Below are 23,952 nucleotides of genomic sequence, written 5' to 3' on the forward strand. Positions count from 1 at the left end.
CCGATTTATACTGGGGAGCCGTGGCAGTGCTAGGCCATGTCCACACCAGAAAGGGGTCCAAGCCACAACATTCAGATCAGGATCCAGATTTTAGCCCCATTCCCTCTTTCGGAGTGTTTGGAATTTAGAGAACGGAATTTATTCTGGGACGATGAAGGCTCTCCTCTTCCTATAGTCCGATATTTGGGGTTCTAAAGGAGTGGGCCAGATTCCCGGCAGGCGTCAATCAGCGTCACTCCGCTGACCACAGTGAACTGGGAATCTATCCCACTGACTGCCATGGAGTGTGTGCCGGTTTACACCAGATGACGATCTGGCTCAGTGCCCTCTTTCTTAGGACACCTAATGATCCACCAGGTGACCCTCAGACCATTGCTTGAGAGATTGGCATCAGATGCTAAGTGAGCAGGAATAAATTGGTGTCCCCCTTGTACTTTGAAACCAGCCAGGCCCAATGCACCAGGTCTTGGCCCAGTGAGCAGCGCAACACATCCTGGGTCCTGCTTACCCCACGAAATACCATCAGCGTTCAACAGAAAGATGACTAACAGAGAGCAGTGCCTCGTGCTTGGCATACCAACCCCACCAGAGGCCAAAGGACGGTGGAGACTCCGACCATGGCCCATCCCACCCCACTGATGATCCAAGGGGGCTGGAGGACGTCTGGGGCCATATCTCAGTGGCTTGCTCCCTTTGACAAGCCACATTTCAGACACTGAGACTTTTGCTGATCCTGGTTCTGTCCAGTTTCCCAGTGTGTCTAAACACAGCTGAAACAGCCAAATTACCAAACCATGATTGCAATCAATAGGCTAGAGGGACGTACTGGCTGTAGCTTTCAGGGGCTTCGCGAGAACAGGAAACTCATCTGAGGCACAAAGAAATGAAGAGAAGGTTAGAGTGGGAACAACAGAGAAGGGGTGGAAGGAGCATGACATGAGACCAATGCATTATGGGACATGCAAGCTGCTGCTGCAAGGGGGCTTTTTGTGCCAGACTCTAGAGAGAGACCAAGACAGGACCTATAACAGCTACAGTCTCCTAGATCACTCTGGCGAGAAGCTACTCATGCTGCACCATGCCACATGAGGCCCTGAGAGTGGATTGGGAGCCTTTCCTACAGAGCCCAGGCCTAGCGTCCTTACTCAAATCAGCCGGCCAAGCCGCCTCACAGGAGCCCAGCGGAGGTCCAAATCTACCTCCCTGCTGTGTGTCCCACAACGCATTGCACCAATCTAGCTGTGGCTCAGGCCCGTCTCTGACAATGGCTACACCCAACCCCTTCACCCAAAGGTCCCCGGGGCTGCAACGGGCATCCCAAAGCACACCGGAACAACTAGGGGCTTCTGTTCTGCTCCTCTATAAACGCTGTCTCCCCAGAGCTGGCCTTTGGTTCTGTGAGGCCCAGCGCAAGGCAAGACATATGGGGCCTCAGACAGACAGTTGGTCATTAGGGGGATATGGAAGAGGGGGATGGGTCCCTTGATGGCTACTGAATCCAGGCTAGGACATGGGGAGACCCTGTGTGGTGACTGTAGGCCAGAGAGACCCACAAGGTGTGTCTGTGTCCAGCAGCCTCTGTATGCATCACAGCCAAGCCGCAGGATTTCTCTACCACATGGGACACTGCACATGTTGTATCTGGGGGACCGGACAGAAAGGGAACAAGGAGCATCTGGGATGGGGTGGGGAGGAAAGGGTGTATCCCAGTGCTTTGTCCTTCGAAGAGTGTGGTTGCAATGGGCTGTCGAGTGGGGATCTCCTGGGTACATGGCAGATGCGAGTGTAGGTCCCTGTGCGGCCTCCCACGATGCCCACGTGACCTGCTCCTGTGGCCGGCAGAGAAGTTAACTGTGAGGGGGTCCCTCTGTATCCACGTACCTGCATGGCCCCGCAGAGCCATTGCTCGGGACTAAAACCCTTCGCAGCTGCCAGTCTCAGCTCCCAATGCGCTTTGCAGTGCAACAGCCCCTAAGAGCAGAGGGCTGGGACTGGCCTAAGGGAAATGCTTCCAAACACCTCTGATGTACCCCTCTTTCCTGTCACCCGTCCCCTCGCTCTCTCTCTAGGGCTCTGCAGCTGCCCCATAAGTTAGGTTTCCTCCCAGGAAAGGGAGGATGAATAGACAAAGCCCGTGTCAGTGGGCGCATGGCATTGCAGTCTGAACTCCATACTCCGCATGCACTGGCAGGGTAGTTTGTGTTGTAAGAACAGGTTAGCTGCCCCCTAAGGCCCCAACTGCATTACAGACCTTGACCGAGTTTGTCACCAGGCTGACACCCTGTGTTTTAGGCCTAGGCATTCTTTTCTTAAGCACTGTGAGGGCACCATGTTTCAACCCGGCTTGTAAGCAGAGCTGCGGCTGGACTCTCACCTGGAAGTTCTGCTGCGTATGTGTGTTTGAGCCGGGGGTCATTGAACTGTGCACGGGTAATAGGGTTAGCTTGTCCCTCTACCTCCTTGGTCCATGAGCAAGATCCCAAAATGCATTGCACCACATGAGAAAATACCCACAATCCTCTGCCACTCTGCACCAGCGGCAGAGACAGGAGGTTGCAGCTGCCCCAAATTTCCCAGAGTGCATCAATGGGAACACGGCGGTGCTATACAATAAGTATGGGAAGGCCAAAACCATTGACATGTGATTGGCCTGGGAGAAATGCTACAGCGTGGATACGCCAAACCGTGCAAGCTGCAATTGTGTCAGCATCTGGCGCCCACTCACAAGGGTTCTGTCTGGAGTGCAGCCAAACCAACGGGAGCACGGCGGTGAGGACAGTCGGAACAGAGCAGCAAAGGGAGTTAGCTGCAGGAGTTATTCAGTAACAGATGGGGTTAGGGCAGGTACAGGCCACAGTCCCTACCACAGCTCCGAGCAGCTGCAAAGACCCGGGTTATTCAGAAACCCCAAGACAACAAAGTGAACCATGAGTCCCTGCACTTCCTCCCGCCTGACACGAATACCATGACACGAAGGGTGTGATTGAGGTCTGGCCGCTGATTGCCACACCCCTCCCAGCCCCCACTCGGGACATCTTCAGGACTTGAACCCAAGAACCCCCAGCACTAAAAGCACGAGCTGCTACCGCTGGAGCTAGGAGACCAAGCCTCGCTGCTGCAGCAAACAACAGGCTCACAAACCTCTTACGTGAGCCAACCACTGAGGGTTCGTCTAAGTCCAGCCTCTGATTTAGGTTTGATCTCCAGTCCCCTTTTGGGACCTGGGTCCTAGGACTCTGCTGGGGGCGGGGCAGGGGGGAGGGTCACAACCCAAATCCCACTGCGACTCGGATCTAAGCCTGTCATTTTGCAATGTGGACACTGCTCAAGCCACAGACCTGAGTAGTGCAGTGTGGATGCGTTAGCATGCCTGAGAGACCTGGGTCCAGCAAGTGTAAACACAGGTTTACACCTGGCCTTGGCCACCATCGGAAGACAGGATACTGGGCTAGATGGGCCTATGGTCTGACCCCACTATGGCCGTTCTTATGTCGGTTTACAATGCGGTGTGGATGCTCCAGCACATAGCTAGAAACGCAGAATCCACAAGCCCAGGCCCAGCAGATCCGGGTTTACAATGCAGTGTAGACATACCCTGGAGGGAAGACACTGAGTCAGGACTTAGCAGAGTCCCAGATCCCTGAAACCACACAGTCTTTCCCCACTACGCACTGAGAACAGGCAGGAGGGGACTCTTCCTGGCTCCTAGATTACAATGTGAAGGTTCAAACTAAGGCAAAATGAGCTCCATGCTCCCTAACGCTTCTTTCGTGAGCAGCCGGGGCATGCTCAGACAGAGCAATTCTCCACCCCTGCCCTACGGAGCTTGCACTTCAAAGCGGACACACATGCAGAAGTTCAAAGGGCCACCACCGGCATGTCACCAGGACATTCCCAATGCCCAAGCAACCCCGGGCCCAGCGGGAGGTTAGCAGGGCTTGCACCAGTCAAGAAGCAAGGGAAGAGTTTGGCCCAGAGAATCCAAAGATACCCCATGGATATAGGCCCCGATCCATCATGTGCTTACCCTTTGGACTGGAGCAGGCCCAGTGAAGCCAAGGGGATAATCCACCTGCTTCAAGTTACACACCTGCTTAAGTGCTTTGCTGGACCAGGCCATAGCCAATAACTGGAAGACACGCTGGGGTCGTGCAGCGAGGATTTGGGGTCAAATTGTGCCCCCCATTCGGAGCTTTGCCACTGGCATCAATAGAGGCAAGATTTAGCCCTGGATGCCCTAGTGCCAAGTGATGACTGCCCCTTCCACAGGTGCCCATGGGACAGGGAGGGCACAGGATGCCTCCCCGCCTTTGTACCCCACACTGTGCAGGAGCCAGCCACACCTCTCCTGGCTGTCTCCTCAGCAGCCGGCAGAGCCGTCCGAGAGCACAAGAGAGCGTATGCTCCCCTCCTGTCCACAGGCAGGAGGCAGCATCCCACTGCATGCCCAGGGCTCATCCCCCTGATTTCTAGTGCCCCTGCTGGGGTGGAGCTGGGCTGCAGCCAAAACCCACCCAGAGCTTCAGCGCAGACGACATTCACGACATGCCTTAAAGAGTCACCCACTTCTGTCGCGACGCAACTTCAGTCAGAGTCACTTGAGATTCCCCCATGCTCGCCCGTCGGAGGAGAAGGCACCAGCCCCCAAGGTTTCATAGAGAGGATCCCAGTCAGTATTTCTCCTTCACCAAAGCCAAGACCAGCCTCCGAGCCACAAGCATGCATTCCCCATAGCGCCCAGTGCAAACTCCAGGGATGGACCTCTCCTTACCTTCCAGCTCTCCTCCCGGGGCAGAGATTTGAGACATGCACAGGTGTGTCGTGCCAATGACATCGTTGTGAGTGACACGGTCCCTGAAATAAGGGGTTCAGTTTAATTGTAGTAAGCGTTTGGTTGATCATGCTTTGCCCATAAAGAGCCTTCCTTGGGAGATCTCCATGTTCTTTACAAACGTTAACTCTCCAAGTCATCCCTATTAAGACAGGTCAATATTATTGGACTAGATCCCCATCTGGTGTAAATCCACATTGCTTCATTGGAGTCAGTGAGCCAGATCCCCAGCGGAAGTCAATGAAGCTGTGCTGATTTTTACCAGCTGTAGATCTGTCCCTGAGGCCCATAGCAAAGTGAAGTGACTTGCTCACTATCACAAAGGGAGACAGTGGCAGACTGCACAATAGAAGCCAGGAATCCCAATTCCCTGTCCACTGCTCTAGCCACTTAGGGTCCAAGCCTGAACATCCACCCTGCAATTTGATAGCCCCACAGCCCAGGCGTCACAAGCCCACATCAGCTGTCATGGGCCACCCAGGGATGTTTAATTGCAGTGTAGACATTCCCTTAGCCTGCTCCCTCCTGTGTGTAAGATTATTAGCCTAGCACCCATCACCTTATTGCCTACAGCTACTACCAACCTGTATGTTCTTGGATGTTTACAAGGGTGAGAAATAATTTCCTATATGTTTTAGAGCCACTTGGTTGCAGGTAAAGGAAGTTACTGCCCTGGGGAGTGCTCCTTACAGCCAGTTATCACCTGACCCACCCCGGCCTTAACGTGCCTGGGAGACCTCGCTTGGCCCTTGCGCAGTGGAGGCGTTGGTTCTGAGAATGCATCTGGCTTGGGATGCTCGCTGCGTTTCAGATCTGGGTTGCACTAGTACAAGACCATTGAGACTGGGGGTGCCTAAATTGGTCCTTAGAACAACCTCCCCACTGTGTAGACACGGCTCATCTCCTCTTGGACATTGTCTCCTTCTATCTCCATTTCAAACTCACCAGTCCATGACCCGGATCCTCATTTTCTCACACATGGAAGGAAACTAGGAAAACAGGCACAAAAGGGGAATGGTCAGTGCAAACGGCTGAGGGAACAGTGCTCGGAGCGAAGCGACCCACGGGGCAGAGATCTGCCGTTGCTCACCATGGCCGGCACGGTGATGCGCTGGTTCCACTGTGGGTTGGCGTTCTTCTCCAGGATCTTAGAGCTGATCTGGCGAGAGAAGGCAACAATAAAAGGCAGCGTCAGAACAGCATTGGCTCACCCTTCTTTATGAGCCACAGACGCATTTGGTTGTTTCCGTTACGTTTCCCTGCCCCAGGTGGGTTTTTCGTGGCTTCCAATTCTTAGGAAACCTTCCAGGGTGCAACAACATGCACCTGAGGGAGTAAATCCTGAGCCATGACGGGCTAGGGTGTCCAAAAACCACGCCTTCCCGCTGCTGTCTGGCTTTGTGGGTGGTGTCAGGGCAGGGGCACCAGAGCATGGGGAACCAGAGGGCCATAGCTCCACCGCTTTTAAAAAAGGGAGGGCTATGCCCTCCCACTTTTTTACTGGCTGTAAGGGAGAGCAACAGGGGGAGGGGCCTCAGGGAAAGAGGCAATGTGGGGGCAGGGCCTCGGAAGAAGAGGCGGGGCAAGGGCGTGGCCTCGGTGAGAAGAGGCGGCACGGGGGCGGGGCCACAGATCAGGCATCAGTTACACACACGCACATGCTTTTAGGGCACTTCTGTCACTCCTGTGTCAGGGTCCTCAGACTGTCTCTCTCAAGCCAAATGTTCTTCAGGGTCCTATGTGATGCCAGGAGAAACACCTACTGTGTGGGGGAAAGGAAGGCTTGGAGCTCCTTCCAATGCCCGGGAGGAGCAAGCCATGGCTACGGGAGGAGGGGGAGCAGTGGGACATACGGTAACACCCGGGTACAAAATATACAGAAATAACAGAGTAGGTCACACTGGTGGGGGACTGGCACTATATGTGAAAGAAAGCATAGAGTCAAATACAGTAAATATCTTGAATGAAACAAACTGCACCATAGAATCTCTATGGATAGAAATCCCATGCATGAACAAGGAAAGTGTAGTAGTAGGGATATCCTACCGACTACCTGACCAAGACGGTGACAGTGGTTGTGAAACGTTCAGGGAGATTAGAGAGACTACAAACACAGAAAATGCAATAATAATGGGGGATTTCAGCTATCCTCATATTGACTGGGAACATGTCACTTCAGGACAGAATGCAGAGATAAAATTTCTAAACACCTTGAATGCCTGCTTCTTGGAGTAGTTAGTCCTGGAACCCACCAGAGAAAAGGCAATTCTTGATTAAGTTCTAAGTGGAGCACAGGATCTGGTCCAAGAGGTGAATATAGCTGAACCACTCAATAATAGCAACTATAATGTAATGTAATTTAACATCCTTGTAAGGGGGAAAGTGCCAAAGAAACCCACCACAGTAGCATTTACCTTCAAAAGAGGGAACTACAGAAAAATGAGGAAGCTAATTAAATGGAAATTAAAATGAATCGTCATGTGTGAAATGCCTCCAAACTGCATGAAGACTATTTAAAACACCATAGAAGAAGTCAAATTGAATGCATGCACCAAATAAAAAAAAATAAAAAAGTAAGGGGACCAAAAAACACCACCATGGCTAAATAGCAGAGGTGGTTAGAGACAAAAGGGCATCCTTTAAAAATCAGAAGTCAAATCCTAGTGAAGAAAATAGAAAAGACCATAAACTCTGGCAAGTCAAATGTAAAAGTACAATAAGCAGGTCAAGAAAGAATCTGAAGAGCAATTAGGTAAGGACACACCAAAAAAGCAACAAAAAAATTAAGTATATCAGAAACAGGAAGCCTGCCAAACAGTCAGCGGGCCACTGGATGATCGAGGTGCTAAAGAAATACTCAAGGAAGACAAGGCTGTTGTGGAGAAGCTAAATGAATTCTTTGCCTGGGTTTTCACTGCAGAGGATATAGGGGAGATCCCACATTCAAGCCATTCTTTTTTAGGTGACAAATCTGAGGGACTGTCCCACATTGAGGCATCAATAGCTGAGATTTTTTAACAAATTGATCAACTAAACAGTAATAAGTCACCAGATGGTATCACCCAAGAGCTCTGAAGGAACTTAGACATGAAACTGCAAAACTACTAAATGTGGTATATAACCGATCACTTAAATCGGCCACTATAGCAGATGACTAGAGGGTAGCTAATATAATGCCAATTTTTCAGAAAAGGCAATCCTGGCAATTATAGGCCAATAAGCCTAATGTCAGTATCAGACAAACTGTTGAAACTAGTAAAGAAGAGAATTATCAGACAAATAGAATCTATAGATGAATATGATGTGTTGGGGAAGAGCCAACAAGGCTTTTGTGATGGGAAATCATGCCTCACCAATCTATTAGAATTCTTTGAGGGAGTCAACAAGCACGTGAACAAGGGTGATCCAGTAGATATAGTGTACTTGGACTTTCAGAAAGCCTTGACAAGGTCCCGCATCAAAGGTTGTTAACCAAAGTAAGCAGTCACGGGATAAGAGGGAAGGTCCCCGCATAGATCAGTAACAGGTTAAAAGACAGGAAACAAAGGGTAGGATAAATGGTCAGTTTTCACAAGGGCAAGAGGTAAATAGTGGGGACCCCTAAGGATCTGTGCTGGGACCTGTGCTGTTCAAAATATTCATAAATGATCTGGAAAAGGGGGTAAACAGTGAGGTGGCAAAATGTGCAGACAATACAAAATTATTCAAGATAGTTAGGGACTACAAAGAGTTACAAAGGGATTTCACTAAACTAGGTGACTGGGCTAAAAAGTGGCAGATGAAATTCAATGTTGATAAATGCAAAGTAATGCACATTGGAAAACTTAATCCAAACTACATATACAAAATGATGGGGTCTAAATTAGCTGTTACCACTCCAGAAAGAGACCTTGGAGTCATTGTGGAGAGTTCTCTGGAAACATCTGCTCACTGAGCTGTGGCAGTCAAAAAGGCGAACAATGTTAGGAACCATTAGGAAAGGGATAGATAATAAAATAAAAAATAACATAATGCCACTATATACATTCATGGTACGCCCACACCTTGAATACTGTGTGTGATTCTAGTTGCCCCATCTCAAAAAAAGATACATTAGAATTGGAAAAGATTCAAAGAAGGGCAACAAAAACGATGAGGGGTATGGAACAGCTTCCATATGAGGAGAGATTCAAAAGACTGGGACTGATCAACTTAGAAAAAAGACGACTGGGGAGGGAGAGGGGGGGATATGATCGAGGTCTATAAAATCATGACTGGTGTGGAGAAAGTAAATAAGGAAGTTTCAGAGTAACAGCCGTGTTAGTCTGTATTCACAAAAAGAAAAGGAGGACTTGTGGCACCTTAGAGACTAACCCATTTATTTGAGCATAAGCTTTCGTGAGCTACAGCTCTCTTCATCAGATGCATACTGTGGAAAATACAGAAGATGTTTTTATACACACAAACCATGAAAAAATGGGTGTTTATCACTACAAAAGGTTTTCTGTCCCCCCACCCTACTCTCCTGCTGGTAATAGCTTATCTAAAGTGATCACCCTCCTTAGGTCCACCTTGATTATCATACACATTGTAAGGAGAGTGATCACTTTAGATAAGCTATTACCAGCAGGAGGAGTAGAGTGGGGGGAGAGAAAACCTTTTGTAGTGATAAACACCCATTTTTTCATGGTTTGTGTGTATAAATACATCTTCTGTATTTTCCACAGTATGCATCCGATGAAGTGAGCTGTAGCTCACGAAAGCTTATGCTCAAATAAATGGGTTAGTCTCTAAGGTGCCACAAGTACTCCTTTTCTTTTTGTAAATAAGGAAGTGTTATTTACTCCTTCTCATAACACAAGAACAAGTGGTTATCTGATGAAATGAATAGGCAGCAGGTTTAAAACAAACATAAGGAAGTACTTCTTCACACAACGCACAGTCAACCTGTGGAACTCATTGCCAGGGGATGCTGTGAAGGCCAAAAATATAACAGGGTTCAAAACAGAACTAGATACGTTCATGAAGGCTAGGTCCATCAATGGCTATTAGCCAGGATAATCAGGGATACATCCCCATGCTCTGGGTGTCCCTAAACCTCCAACTGCCAGAATCTGGGAGTGGACGACTGGAGATGGATCACTCAATATTGCCCTGTTCTGTTCATTCATTCTGAAGAATCTGGCCACTGCTGGAAGACAGGATACTGGGCTTGATGAACCATTGGTCTGACCCAGTATGGCCATTCTTATGTTCTTACGTAGCTGCAGAAAGAGGGATGTCCCGAGTGCCTCTTTCTGCCCATCCAAGAAGCAGATGTCTCCTGAAGAAGGAGCTCCCCTGCATTGCAGTCACTGGTCAGTGTGTGTGTGGTACTTGCCAGCAGGGGGCAGATCTGAGCATGCACAGTTTAGAGGGAACTTTGGCACGGGCCAGATTAAAGCCACCTGAATCCAGTTCAAGGTCTTGGTCCTTATCTTCAAGGTGCTCAATTGCTTGGGCCCAGGATAGCTAAAAAAGCCTATTGCTCCAAGATGAGGACTATGGTCAGCAACTCTCCACCACAAGGACAAAGCTCGTGTGGGCAGGAAACAACTTTCTTGGGTGCAACCTGAGACTATGGAATGAACTCCCCCAAGAACTAAGAACCATCCCAAACTTCCCCGCTTTCCTGTCCAAGCGCCCTCTGCCATCCTGCCTCCTCTGATGCAAACACAGAGCAGCGTGAACATTTAAAATGCAGAACCCTGCCACAACAAAACCTTCCACTGCCCCCACAATTCACCCTGGGGCCAGGATAAGAGGAAGTACAAACCACACAGGACAGATGTTAGGGACCAACGTCTGCACTAACTTATTGCACCAATGGAAGCACGCAGATACTATGGTGAGGAGGGCTATACGAGAAACTATTCAGAATGGACTATGCCACATTTTAACAGAGAGATTGTTTTGTGGGCCCTTCCCACCTCCCCTTTCTGAACACCCAGCCCCATTCCCATTTACGATCCCATAACATCCCCATCACAACTACAGCCCATTGTCAACCTGGAAGAGGAAGGTTAGGAAAATGTTTAATGTATCATAATGGAATTTATCAGATGGAAATTAAGGGAGGAGGTGTCAGATCCATGGGACCAGACAGATCCTCGTGGACCAGCAATGATTCATGGATCACAGCTTGGGAACTGAGAACATTTAAGAGACAATGAAACAATGATCATCCTTCAATTTAAGCCTGTTCCAAAACTGTAGCCGAGCCCCGAGCTAGGAAATTATTTCTTGGTTATTTCCCCACCCCTCCCCGCAAACACACAAGGATCTAAATATTTGCATTGTCATTTTTAATACAACAGCACCACTAAGAGCGTGGAGCAGAAATTACTCATATGCAGCAAAGAACAGAAGACACCATCCATGCTTTCTCCAGAGAGATGCATCCCATGGCTAATCTGTTGCTACTCAGAACCTAGCTTTGCCATCCTGTCTGTGTCCTACCCTGCAAATAGTCCTGTGAGCAAAGGCAGCCAAGACTGGCTCCTTAGTTATGGGTTTTTATTTATTTTTGCATTGACAGGGATCAGAGATTTTAATTAAAAAAATGTTTTGCCATTTTAATTTTGTGACACTGACAAAGGGGTAGTGGCTATAGGCACAAGTACGAAGTAGGAAAATCTGTCCATCTATCTCGATATTCTTAGTGCACCCTTCTTCGTGGTATTTCAGCACAAGGGCAGAAAAGACAGATCAAAGGGGGCATAACTAAGGCTGATGAGATGAAACTGCGCAAAGGGAAACTTGGACTGGGCATCAGGAACCATTTCCTAAGAGTGAGGATGGTTAGAACATGACACCAGACTGGACAAAGGTGTTCTAGGGGTCTGGGCAGCACTGACCAGGCTGGATGGAGGAGTTGACCTAACCCCGTAGATATTCCGGCACTACGGAAATGAGCAGAGTATGAGCAATCAGACCGACAGATCTTCCCCATCTCTAGCTTTTGGGAGTAAGATACAGATGTGAGCGATGCCACTGCATGCCCACCGGGGAGCTGTGTCAGTCCAACAGGTCAAACTGCTGCAGGCATCACCCTGCAATAAAACTCTGCCCAGGCCTCATTCCTCTTTGTTTTTCTCCAAAGCAACAAACAAAGGCACCAGAGATGCCCTAGACCACCTATTCCCCCGTCTCCTGACCTCCTTTACTTTCATCTTCTAGAAAACGGTGCCACCCATCTCCCACATTTCCATGCTCCAATTGACCCCTAGGTGACAGCTGGCTCACAACCAAACACTGTCCCATGGAACGAGGCTGGTGGCCCATTGATGGGATTGCTAAGGGAAGAGGAGTCCAGGAAACAGAGGCAGATTTCCTGCTCAGCCAGAGGATGGCCCATCAGTTTCCACCACTCACCGTTCTGCCAGCAAAGCTGACTTCCACAAATGGATCAACCAGGTTCTTCTTGTTGCTCTCAAAGCCGAAGATCTGCTTGACATTGTCCATGATGGCATCATCCACTGGAACAGAAGAGAACCCTCAACAATCAGCGCTCATAAGGCTGGAGCGCATAAGGCGTCAGCTGACTGTGATGCCAGTGGCCAGCCCAGAATGGCCCCGGGCTGGTAGGCCCTCGGCTTCAGAGCACATGGAGGAGTCTGAACTCTCTGCTTAGAATCTGACTCTGAACTTTTCCATCTCTGTGGCCCAGTCTTTACCGATCAGCCCTTCAGATAGTACCAGTTATGAGGTAGTGACAGATGTGACCACTGTGGCACTGAGACCACTATGGGATTTTACATCCATTGAAAGGCAATGAGCTCCAGTCCCCGGTGGAATAAGAGGTGGAAGCCTCTTTAACCAGCCCCCAAGCCTTGTCCCGGTAACAATCCTGGCCCTGTACTAATTACTTTTACAGCCCTGAAGCCGTCAAAGTATATCTGCCCTGCAGGGCGCATGCCTCTGAGTGACACCAAGTAGAATCTCAAAGGACAGCTCCTCAGCTGGTGTAAATCAGCATAACTCCACTGACTCAAGTGGCGCTGCACCAATCTACACCAGCTGGGGGTTTGGCCTATTGTCTACCGTGGCGCTCTGATGATTCACATGCACGGGAGAGCTGGTCTAAGGCGTTAAAGAGTCCAGTGTCAGAGTGAGATGCACGGAATGGAAATACAGAACACAGGTGGACTATTTCCCTTCACCCTTGGGCTGTAACATGTTACTGCTGCTGTGCCATTTCCAAGGTGATGAGCATGGATCAGTTGCAATTAGACCCCACAGCAGAAACACATACTCTGGGGCAAGTCTTCAGCTCTGTAAATTTTCAGGCAGAAGTGAGCCCCTCTCAGCGTGACCCCAGTTGGGCGCAGAAGATTCCCCTCAATATCTTCCTTCTCTTCAACCACTTCTTTCTTCTCCAGCTGTGAGACAAATAAACAAGCTGTTACAAAAGGAGAGAAACAGGGCTGAACCTTTCCGCAAAGCAGAGAAACAGAGTCCACTAAGCAGAAACTAATGCATCCCACCCCCATGGTGAGACCTCCTTTACCATAAACCAGCAACGGGCCCCACCTGGGACCCTCAGACCCAAACCAGTCATGAAAGTTTGGATTCAGAGCCAAACTCCAGGGATCAGGCCCATCTCTGCTGTAAAGCCACAGACACATAGAGAGTGCAGGATCTGAGCTAGAGGGTGGGACCTTTAAAGGGTTCAGCGTTGGCCTAACTCCACTCTCATGAGGTCCATGAGCATTTTACCTCTGACTTCCCTGTGTTGCATTTTGAGTTTGGTTCTGCTGGTAGTAAGAGGTCAAATAATCAGGTTCAATCTGTATTTATCAATCATAGATTGTAATCAAAGATTAATACAGCGCAATACAGAATACAGAAAGGAAGGTCATGTTACCAAACTGATCTGAAGAATGGAAAAGTGACTGCAGCTTGATTCATTCCCAGAAACTGTCCCCCTTTTATATTTTGCTTTGGACAAAGACACTTCCTTTCTCAAAGAAAATTCCTAACTGATATACATGTAGAATCCCTTTCATGGTATCTCAGCTTATCTATTCAATATGCCAGAGAAATCTGTGATTAAGTCATTATTATAGAAAACACCTGTAGCAATAAGTAATTCCTAATAAGCTAAAAGCATCTCTCGCTGGCTCAAATTATCTCATCGATCACCGAAGATATTTGCAATAACAAGTATCCCTCATCAATTACAAATGGTCCCTTCCTGGACATCTGGACACATTCTCCGTGGGTCAAGAGGCTTCAGGTACTAATATTACACACATTCCACCATTTGGTCATACACTAAATTCAGCCGAAGTACATCGTCCCTAGAATCTTAGCCTCAAAAATTAGTATGGTAGATACGAAATGCTTTGGTTCATGCACAAAGGATCATGGGGTTGCATATACAAAGAATAATGGGAAGTTTGGTTCACTTGCTAACAAGTAGAAGCAGGCTAATTCTAAGCGTTTTAGGACCCCACCCCCCTTTCATACGCTCTGTAAGCTGATCACCTGCAAGGTCAGGTAGAACTCTTCCTTGCTGGCATGTAACAGCACTGGACAGGACTATTATAGGTGACCTGCAAGGGGTAAAATGGGATTTTGTTCCTTCATGATATATAAAGGTGACCTGAATATTTTTCCCCTGATTTGAGATTCAGGTCATCTCTACCCTGGAAGACTCTAAGACAGTTAAAGAACTAGCTTCGTAGATTCCAAGGACAGGAGGGACCACTGTGATCATCTAGTCTGACATCCTGTGCAACACAGGTCATAGGACTTCCCCCAAAATAATTTCTGCTTGAATTACAGAGAAATGTCCAATCTTGATTTTAAAAGTGCAAGCGATGGAAAAGCCACCATGACTCTTGGTAAATTGTTGCAATCGTTCATTACCATCATTGTTAAACTAGTGAATTTATGGCATCAGAAAAGCGAAGGAAGTGAATCTCTGTTAAATGGGAGGGAGTGGCATTTTCATTCACACTGTTTATAACTCTTGGGGTTTGGTTGCTTGCTTTGTTAATCCTATTAGCTCAACCACTAAGGAGAAAAGCTTTCTGTGTGTATTACCACCACCATGACCACCACCTCAGCCCCTACCTTCACTAAGGACTGAGAAATTTCCCAAGCTACATTTGAGTCACCCAAGAAGTTTTCCAAAAAAAGTAGGGATGTCTTAACTTGAAATTCCTAATACATCTAAGGTACAAAACAAGCAGAAAGAAACACTTTCAGGCTCTCTTTACAGAATCATAAAATCGTAGGACTGGAAGGGACCTCAAGAGGTCTTCCAGTCCAGTCCCCTGCACTCATGGCAGGACTGAGTATTATCTAGACTATCCCTGAGAAGGTGTTTGTCTAACCTGTTCTTAAAAATCTCCAACTATGGAGATTCCACAATCTCCATAGGCAATTTATTACAGTGCTTAACTACCATGATATTAGGAAGTTTTTCCTAATGCCCAACCTAAACCGCCCTTGCTGCAATTTAAGCTCATTGCCTCTTGTCCTATCCTCAGAGGTTAACGAGAACAATTTTTCTCCCTCCTCTTTATAACAACCTTTTAAGTACTTGAACACTGTTATCATGTCCCTCTTCAGTCTTCTCCTCCACACTACACAAATCCAATTTTTTCAATCTTCCCACATAGGTCAAGTTTTCTAAACATTTAATCATTTTTGTTGCTCTTCTCTGAACTTTCTCCAATTTGTCCACATCCTTCCTGATGTTTGGTGCCCAGAACTGGACACAGTACTCCAGTTGAGACTTAATCAGCATGGGGTAGAGCGGAAGAATTACTTCTCGTGTCTTGCTTACAACATTCCTTCATCCAGAATGATGTGTTACACTATTGACTCATATTTAGCTTGTGATCCATTATGACCCCCAGACTCCTTTCCTTCCCAGGCAGTCATTTCTCATTGTGTATGTGTGCAACTGATTGTTCCTTCCTAAGTGGAATACTTTGCAATTGTCCTTATTGAATTTCATCCTATTTACTTCAGACCATTTCTTCAGTTTGTCCAGATCATTTTGAATTTTAAGCCTATCCTCCAAAGCACTTGCAACCTTTCCCAGCTTGGTATCATCTGCAGACTTTTTAAGCGTACTCTCTATGTCATTATCTAAATCATTGATGAAGATATTGAACAGAACTGGACCCAGAACTGATCCCTGCGGGACCCCACTCCATATGCCCTTCCAGCTTAATTGTGAACCACTGATGATTACTCTCTGGGAATAGTTTTCCAACCAGTTATGCACCCTCCTTATAGCAGCTCCATCTAGGTTGTATTTCCCTAGTTTGTTTATAATAAGGTCATGCAGGACACTATCAAAAGCCATACTAAAGTCAAGATATACCACATTTACCACTTTCCCCCCATCCACAAGGCTTGTTACCCTGTCAAAGAACGCTGTTAGGTTGGTCTGACATAATTTGTTCTAGGCAAATCCATGCTGACTGTTACTTATCACCTTATTATCTTCTAAGTGTCTGCAAACTGATTACTTAATTATTTGCTCCATTATCTTTCCGGGTACAAAGTTAAGCTGACTGGTCTGTAATTCCCCAGGTTGTCTTTATTCCCCTTTTTATAGATTGGCACTATGTTTGCCCTTTTCCAGTCATCTCTCCCTTTTCCATGACTTTTCAAAGATAGTCAGTCATGGCTCAGATATGTCCTCAGTCAGCTCCTTGAGTATTATACATCCTGAAGAAGCAATAACAGGCTCAAAACCATCATTTTCCTTTGTAGGGCACCATTAAGGAGAGCGTTCGCCTTCCTCTGAAGCGTCATTTATAGGTCATTGCCACAGGCAGGTGATTGCTTTAAGTGGACCAATGATCTGTTGGAGTTCCTATGACACAATCATTGTCAGCACATCCCCTCAGATTGCTTCCCATCATTGGTCTAGCACAATCTCATTCAAGCCAACCCTTCATGTCTTCTTCAGGCAGCAAGACAAGAGAGCGGGCCCTCAAGTAGCTCTCTTTCTCCAGTGACAGGAAAATGGTACTTACAGGAGCTTCATCGCCAGGTCCCAGCACAAACAGGCTGACTTTCACGTAACCTTTGGCCCCAGCAGAAAAGTCTTCAGAGTCAGAAAGAAGCAGCCACTTCCTGAGCAAGGCATGCTCTAAAAGAGAGAAACCAGGTTTCTGGCTTATTACCGTCTGCCTCACAGGATGGAAAGATTTTGTAGCATCAGAATAAGGGATGTGGGAAAGCATTTCACAGTATTGTCAACCCGAAGCATTTAATAATCATGAGCCAGCTCTAAAAATATCATGAAATTGGCTCTAAGGTCATGAGAGTTTTAAAAATAATAAATGTTGAGTTCTTTTTATTTGCCTGCTGGTTTTTGAGCCTATAGGGTTTGTGTCATCAAGCTTTTCTTCGCAACTGTAAGGGCAAGAAACTTACTTATTTTTGTAGTGAAAGGTGAGATGCTCACATAATCACATGACTCCAGTAGCTGGGGCTTTAAGAAAACCACCAAACAGCACGAGACGTGTGATAAAATTGCACGAGTTGAGGTCACTGAGTTCACCTAAACTAAGAACAAGACTTGAACCTTCCTCCAACACATCTGAACTTTTGCATCTGGAAAAAGTTGGGTTGGAGGTTTTGTTTGTTTCTCACCCCTTCCGGTTTCAAATGGACAGCAATGGAAAGGGTTAAATAGATGTAAAAAAGGCTGGCTTCTCATTGCATTTCCTACACAGATAAAGCAAGCTGCAATGTAAGTCATTCTAGCGGCTTTCGCCATATCTAGGCACTCTGTCAGTCTTCCTTTCTCTCTCTGCAGGGACAGCTTCTGGCTGTAGTACAGCCCCACTCTTTGCAGCAGGAACCCCCACCCCCCGCAGCCTCTCTGCTAGGAGACCATCCTCACCAGCAGAGTATCCCTCACTCCCCATGGCCCTCTCACTGCTCCCCTGGGTCCAGCTCTCCAGTGTGGAGACGTCAGTGGGGTAAGCCCCACGGCTCCTCTATCTTCAGCTCTCTCTGACCCTCAGCTTCAGCAGTCAGCAGGCAATGCTCTCTACTGGCCCTCCTGCCTTCAGGCCTCTCCAGCCCTGAATCTCCAGCTCTGGGAGGTCAACAGGCAAACCCCACTTGACTTGTTCTTCTCCTGCCTTCAGCCTTCCCCCAGGAACCACCTACAGCTTCCTTTAGGGACCTTGCACAGTCTCTTGGTCTCTGGCATCTCTCAACTCCCCCTTTTCCTGACTGTGTCAGGCAGCCCTGATTCACAGCGTCTGCTACATCTAGGGCCCAGGTGCCCTCTTTCAAACCCAACTGGGGTCAGCGGACAAGTCACAGGTGCATGGGTCTCTTCCCTCTTAAAGGGACAGCGTCACCCTGTGATGTGTATATAAAACTGTGTGCGTTTGTGTGCTTACATTTAAATATACATGTGTAAATACATCTGTGCGCACATGTAGACCTCTGCATTTGGCCCATAGAAAGTTGTAGCGAAGAAATGTCCCTAAATTGTACAAATTTGATTTCTAATTTAAAATCTCTAATGGTTCCAAAAATCTCTAACTGTAATTGTTTAACTCACTTGGTTCTGCATAAACTGTCCCGACATCCAGCTATAAAATAAAATGAAAAACAAAATCAAATGTTTAGCCACAGGCTGCACAGAAAAGAGGCCAAAATGATTAAAAATATGTAGAGAGAGAGAGATGAAATCACAAATCGTTACCCGAAATTCCCCAATCACAGAGTCTGTCCGGAGAGACCGGGAATCAACAACCTGGAGGGGGGGGAAAGATGCAAAAATGTAAATCTAGCATGTAAGGAAAAAACTCTCAACCATCCATGTTAAATCATTAGCATTCTCAGCGCACTCAGCTTGGTGGTTTGGAAAGCAGGTCAAAACTTGTCAGATTTCATCGCAATTCTTTTCTCATTTCAAGTTTAACAAGAAATCAGGGAAATACATTTTGCAAAAATATCATAATCATTCCCCCCACTTCTTTGACACACTCTAGCAGTTTGTGTTTAACCTCACTAGGGGCCTGACACGAAGCCCCTTGAAGTGAAGGAGAGAGTACTGTTGAGTTCAGGGTGTTTCGGGTCAGTGTGATGTTGGCAGACCAGGTACCAGGTTACGCCGAGGTCCCTAGGTCTCTCTGAAAACTGACAAATGCATGGCTGGGAACCAGTCTAACTCACCTGTGTGATAGTGTTGTTAAACAGGTATTAGATTTCCAGAGACGTGTTTAGCGTTTGGACTTTATGAAATGCTGGTAAATCGCTGCCTGCATTAAACTCACTATTAACACCTGCATCCTGTTTTCTAAGGTAATATTGAAGTATTTGCTCGGTAACTATAAAAGTGTTCGCTGTGACTAAGGCTAAGATTTTGTCACGGTTATTTTTAGTAAAAGTCAGGGACAGGTCACGGGCAATAAACAAAAATTCAGGGAAGCCACGACCTGTCCCTGACCTTTACTAAAAATACCCTGGGGAGGGAGGGGAGGGACAAACAGAGCACTTCTGGGGCTTGCAGCTGCTGCTCCAGCCCCAGGGGGGCCGACCCAACCCCAGCTGCTGCTCCCGTGGGCAGGGGTCTGCTGCTTTGGTGGCCCCGGGGCTGGCCACCACTCAGATCTTCCAGCGGCCCTGGGGCTGACAACTCTTCCAGCCCTGGCCAAGAAGAAATCTCAAAGGTCCCGGAAAGTCACCTGTGACCTCCATGACAGAATCATAGCCTTAGTTATGACACTGGAAAACACCCCAGTCAGTAAAGAAGCATTACCAAGGGTGACAAATCTCGGAGGGGTGTTAGTCTGTATCCACAAAAACGAGGAGTCTGGTGGCACCTTAAAGACTAACAGATTTATTTGGGCATAATCTTTCATGGATAAAAACCCTCTTCTTCAGATGCATGGAGTGAAAATTACAGATACAGGCATAGCTATACATTGGCATATGAAGAGAAGGGAGTTGCCTTACAAGTGAAGAACCAGTGCTGAAGGCCAATGCAGCCAGGGTGGATGTGGTCCACTCCCAGTAATTGATGAGGAGGTGTCAATACCAAGAGAGGAAAAATTGCTTTTGTAGTGAGCCAGCCACCCCCAGGCCCTATTCAAGCCCAAATTGATTACCAAGGGTGAAATACTGGTTTACCACAAGTGGCATCATCTCCTGCCCAACAAAAGACGACCCATGGACACCAGACAAGCCACTGCAGAACATCAGTGGACAAAAGACTTTGCTGATTGCTCCGCCCACACCCATGAAGAGGAGACCTGCACAAATGCTCGTCCCATCAGTTTGAACTCTGGGGGAAGGGAATAAAAACAACTGAGCAGAAGGAACTTTGTCACTATGCTGCTTGAACTGTGAGGGGGAAAGACTTTTGAGCATTAGCAAGAGATCCCCAGTTGGTTAGCCCGGGTTAGCCCTAAAGAAAATACAGAGCTTGCTTATTATAGCAGGTTCTAAAAAGCAACAGAAGCTAAGACTGTAACTGATTTGTGTGTGTGTTCACCTACTTTAACCTTGTAAATAACTCTCATTTCTTTTCTTAGTTAATAAATCTTTAGTTAGTTTATTATAGGACTGGCTACAAGCCTTCTCTATGGTGTAGGATCGAAGGTGCAGTTGGGTAAGTAACTGGCCCTTTGTGACTGGGAGTAACCTGAATAGTGTTTGGATTTTTGATGCAAGGGACCATCTACCACCAAAGCAAGTTTGCCTGGCTGGCAAGATAGACTGTGATGCCTAAGGGGACTGTCTGTGACTCCATGGGTTAGGCTGCTATGGTGCTTGAGAGCTTGTTACTTGGTTGGTGAAATTTAATTGTAGAACACATATCCAGTTCGGGGTTTGTGCCCTGGTTTGTGACAGTCCGCCCTGAAGTTGGCACTCACAGTCATGAGCAACTCCAGGCAGCTTGACGGCAGGGTCGGGTACTTTTGATGCCAAAGGCCCCAGGTCTGATCCCTGCCCATGCCCATGGTGTCTGTGTACGCATGGGCCACCACAGCAAATGAGTGCAGAGCTGGGACGAGTGGATTGTTGCCTATGAGACAACCCTGGCTTTAGTGGCTTTGCATCCCTCACATCAGGGGTGGTCAGAATGTGGCTAAACATAGCCCAGCAGAGACTTCATCTCCAATACAGAGATGCTACCCTGAAGGACAATAGAACCCAGCATCCAATGCTCCATTTGGATCAGAACTGACAGCCAGCCCCTGCAGCCTACCCAATCATACCAGTGGTAAGGCCGGCTGCAAACTGTTTAGCATTCTACCAGCTAGATACAACTCCCAAGCTAGTAGCAAGTGGCCACATATGGTCCTTACCTGGGTCAAAGTTTGGGGGTCCAGCCCATCATTATTCCAAGGAACCATAGGGCTACTGTGAAGAATGGAAGAGGAGTTTGGCCGTTTTGTCTCGAGAACTTACCGTGATGAATATGGGCTCATCAAACAGCTCGGCCGGAGATTCAAAGACATTGAAGAAAAAGATCTGTTAAAAAATACAGATGAGACAAAGATCTGAAACGTGTCCGAAATATGTACAAGGGGCCAGAAAAAACCAGTAGCCTGGCAAAGGTTGGCCTTGACATAAGTTGATTAAATCACAGTGCAATCCTTAGAGATGCTTTCCACTAGCTGCTGGAATTCAATATTTCTCCACTTCTCATCTGAGGATCTCAGAGCACTGGATCAGGACTTGAGGGACCCAGCTCTGCTACTCACCTGCAGGGCAAATCACTTCTCTGAGACCCTCTTTCCCCTCCTAGGCTTTGTCTTTCTTTTATATTTAGACCCTAAGCTCTTTGGGGTAGCGTCAGAGCCACAAGGCAGCCAGCTGAGGCAGGAGACGATGCAGGCTGCAGCCGGGGCTGACTACTGTGGGAACAGGCCCAGGCTGGAGCAGGGACAGGGACAGGGACAGTCTGTTCAAACTACTGGCAGTGAAAATCCCCGTGGCCAGCTAGTGAGGTTGAGCAGACTGGAGAGACTGTGTCCCATAGAACCCTGGGTGGGGCCTCGCCTGTAGATTGGCTGAACCCTGCTTGAATGGCATGGGCCCGAACACAAGACCTGCAGGTAATTGCCTCTGATGACCCATCCCACCCTGGCTCAGGGATGATCCTCAGGCTGACGCAGGCTCAGGTTCAGAGCGGTCACAGGCAGGGACCATCACACTGTGTGGGTGCCCAGTGCTTAGCACAGTGGGGCCCTGATCTCGGCTGGTACCTCTAGATGCTACTGTAATAAGAAGGTGAGAATCATTTCCTGGCTCTCTCCGGGCACTAGCTGTACCTGGAGGAGCGCGTGGGCGTGTGTCTATGCACCTGTCTGCCACGCAAACTGCAAGTGACTAACGTGCTAGGAGAACGTTCTCAGGTGCCCTGTCACATGATCCCTTTCGGGGGCCCTACAGGATCAAAGCAAGCCTAGAGTGAGGCTAGACTGCTAACGCCACAGGGCCGAGTGTTGGCCCTTGCACTGCGCAGTGCCGGGCTCTCAAACAATCAATCCCCCCATCGGACAAGCGCCGGAATAACGAACCCCATCTCACCAGCTGCTAAAACAACTGCCTGCGTGGGTTACATCGTAACGAGGGGGTTATGACTGTCTAAGAGCAACTGAGGCATTTCCCACAGCACCTTCCTAAATCCTAGATCGTGAGCTGCCAGGGGATGGGGGTGGTCTATGTGTTACTTATGTACACAGCGCCTAGCAGGATGTGACCCTGCTCCCAGGCGCTACCCCAGTGGAGACACTGAACAATAGCCGGACTCACCTCATCGAAAAACGGGCCGTTCCCCTTGCGGATCCTAGTTCTTTTCGTCTGTCCGGCAACCGTCACTTTCACCACTGATTTGATGTTGACACCGGGAAGCTGCCTGCCCTCTATGACTCGCACCCTGATCTAAAGGCAGGTGGAGGAGAAAAGGGCAACAGCCCGTCAGACGCTGGGGAATGCTCAGCTCTCAGCTACGCCAGCCCAGCCCACTGGACTCAATGGGGTTGCACCCACAGTGGCAGACGGGAGTCTGGCCTACAGGGAGAAGACGCAGCCCTGAGCTGCAGCACTGGGCTCCCACTCCCAGCTCCCACAGGATTCCCAGGTGCTTGGATCAGTTTAACGCATTGCGGGGCAATGAAGACCCCAGGATGGTCACGCACCAGAGAAGGTTTCACTCCTGAGGTGGCGCAGTCAGTGGGACGGTAAAGGAAGAGCAGCTCGGAGAGGCAAACGTCACACACACATTGCTGCTGCTCACCTGGAAGTCCTGAGGTTTGTTGGACAGCAGCTTTTTCGGGGCGCTTTTCCTCCTCTTAATCCCATGGACGTGGTGAGAAGGAGGCTTCCGGGGGAGTGTGGGCTGCTCCGACCCAGAGGGCCCTGTGGAAGGCTCCGTCTCATCCCCTGTCGCTATCTGGTCTTCAGTGTCTTCCTCCCCAGCTGTATCTGCAAGGCATGGGGGTGATAGCTCGGTCAGGGAGGACATGGAGAATTGGGAACTGAGCCAAGAGATCAGAGCTGAATCCACAGAAACAGGCCGGGGCAGTTCGCCAGCATTAGCTTTGCACAGGAGAAGGGCCCATGCGGCAAGGGTCAAGCTGTCCAGATCTGGCCAGGGCTGTCCCCAGTATCCAGACCTCAGGTTGGGTTCACACCACACGACCCCCCTGTCCCGGGCTGGGACCCAGAATCAGTCCCAGCTCAACAGGATGAGCACCGCTTCCCGAGCAGCCATCACCACGTCCTAGGGCAGGGGTTCTCACAACACATGTTTTGGTGGCCACCAATTCTTGCTGGTGGCCGCTCTGACAAACCTGTCTCTCTGTCCCTGCCGCCCATAGCCCGGGGAAGGTGGGTTGGGAACTCACCGGCCGCCTGCAGAGTCCCAGGCTCCCGGTGCCCCGGCCGGGCGGGTGAGCAACCGAACACCACAGCCGCCTCCAGCACCACGCACACCGGCCCCACGTGTCCCCAGAGGCGCTGCCCGGAACCCCCAAAGAGGCTGCCCAGTGCAGGGTGCTGACCCCTGCTGGTGATGCCAGTGCAAACACCAAGGTGGCACGCATCTCACTGCCCTTGGGCAGAGCTATTCAGGGGCAAGAGGAGGGAGGGGC

At 48.6% G+C, this 23,952-nt stretch overlaps 1 protein-coding gene across 4 annotated transcripts in view; it reads right to left on the reverse strand.

Annotated features, from left to right (window-relative positions):
* Nucleotides 1-23,952, reverse strand: part of DYSF (dysferlin) — a 304,075-nt gene that overhangs the window by 193,689 nt on the left and 86,434 nt on the right. For all 4 annotated transcript variants that reach the window (XM_073343024.1, XM_073343025.1, XM_073343023.1 and 1 more), the window contains exons 6-16: nucleotides 23,097-23,284; nucleotides 22,613-22,741; nucleotides 21,263-21,325; nucleotides 18,549-18,599; nucleotides 18,405-18,435; nucleotides 16,855-16,970; nucleotides 13,104-13,230; nucleotides 12,224-12,327; nucleotides 5,922-5,990; nucleotides 5,777-5,820; nucleotides 4,772-4,854 (exon numbers count right to left, since the gene is read on the reverse strand). In XM_073343024.1, the coding sequence (XP_073199125.1) occupies nucleotides 4,772-4,854; nucleotides 5,777-5,820; nucleotides 5,922-5,990; nucleotides 12,224-12,327; nucleotides 13,104-13,230; nucleotides 16,855-16,970; nucleotides 18,405-18,435; nucleotides 18,549-18,599; nucleotides 21,263-21,325; nucleotides 22,613-22,741; nucleotides 23,097-23,284 (1,005 nt within the window). The remainder of the gene's footprint in view (nucleotides 1-4,771; nucleotides 4,855-5,776; nucleotides 5,821-5,921; nucleotides 5,991-12,223; nucleotides 12,328-13,103; nucleotides 13,231-16,854; nucleotides 16,971-18,404; nucleotides 18,436-18,548; nucleotides 18,600-21,262; nucleotides 21,326-22,612; nucleotides 22,742-23,096; nucleotides 23,285-23,952) is intronic.

The sequence above is a fragment of the Lepidochelys kempii genome, chromosome 4 (genome assembly GCF_965140265.1).
Source record: "Lepidochelys kempii isolate rLepKem1 chromosome 4, rLepKem1.hap2, whole genome shotgun sequence".
Lineage (NCBI taxonomy): Eukaryota > Metazoa > Chordata > Testudines > Cheloniidae > Lepidochelys > Lepidochelys kempii.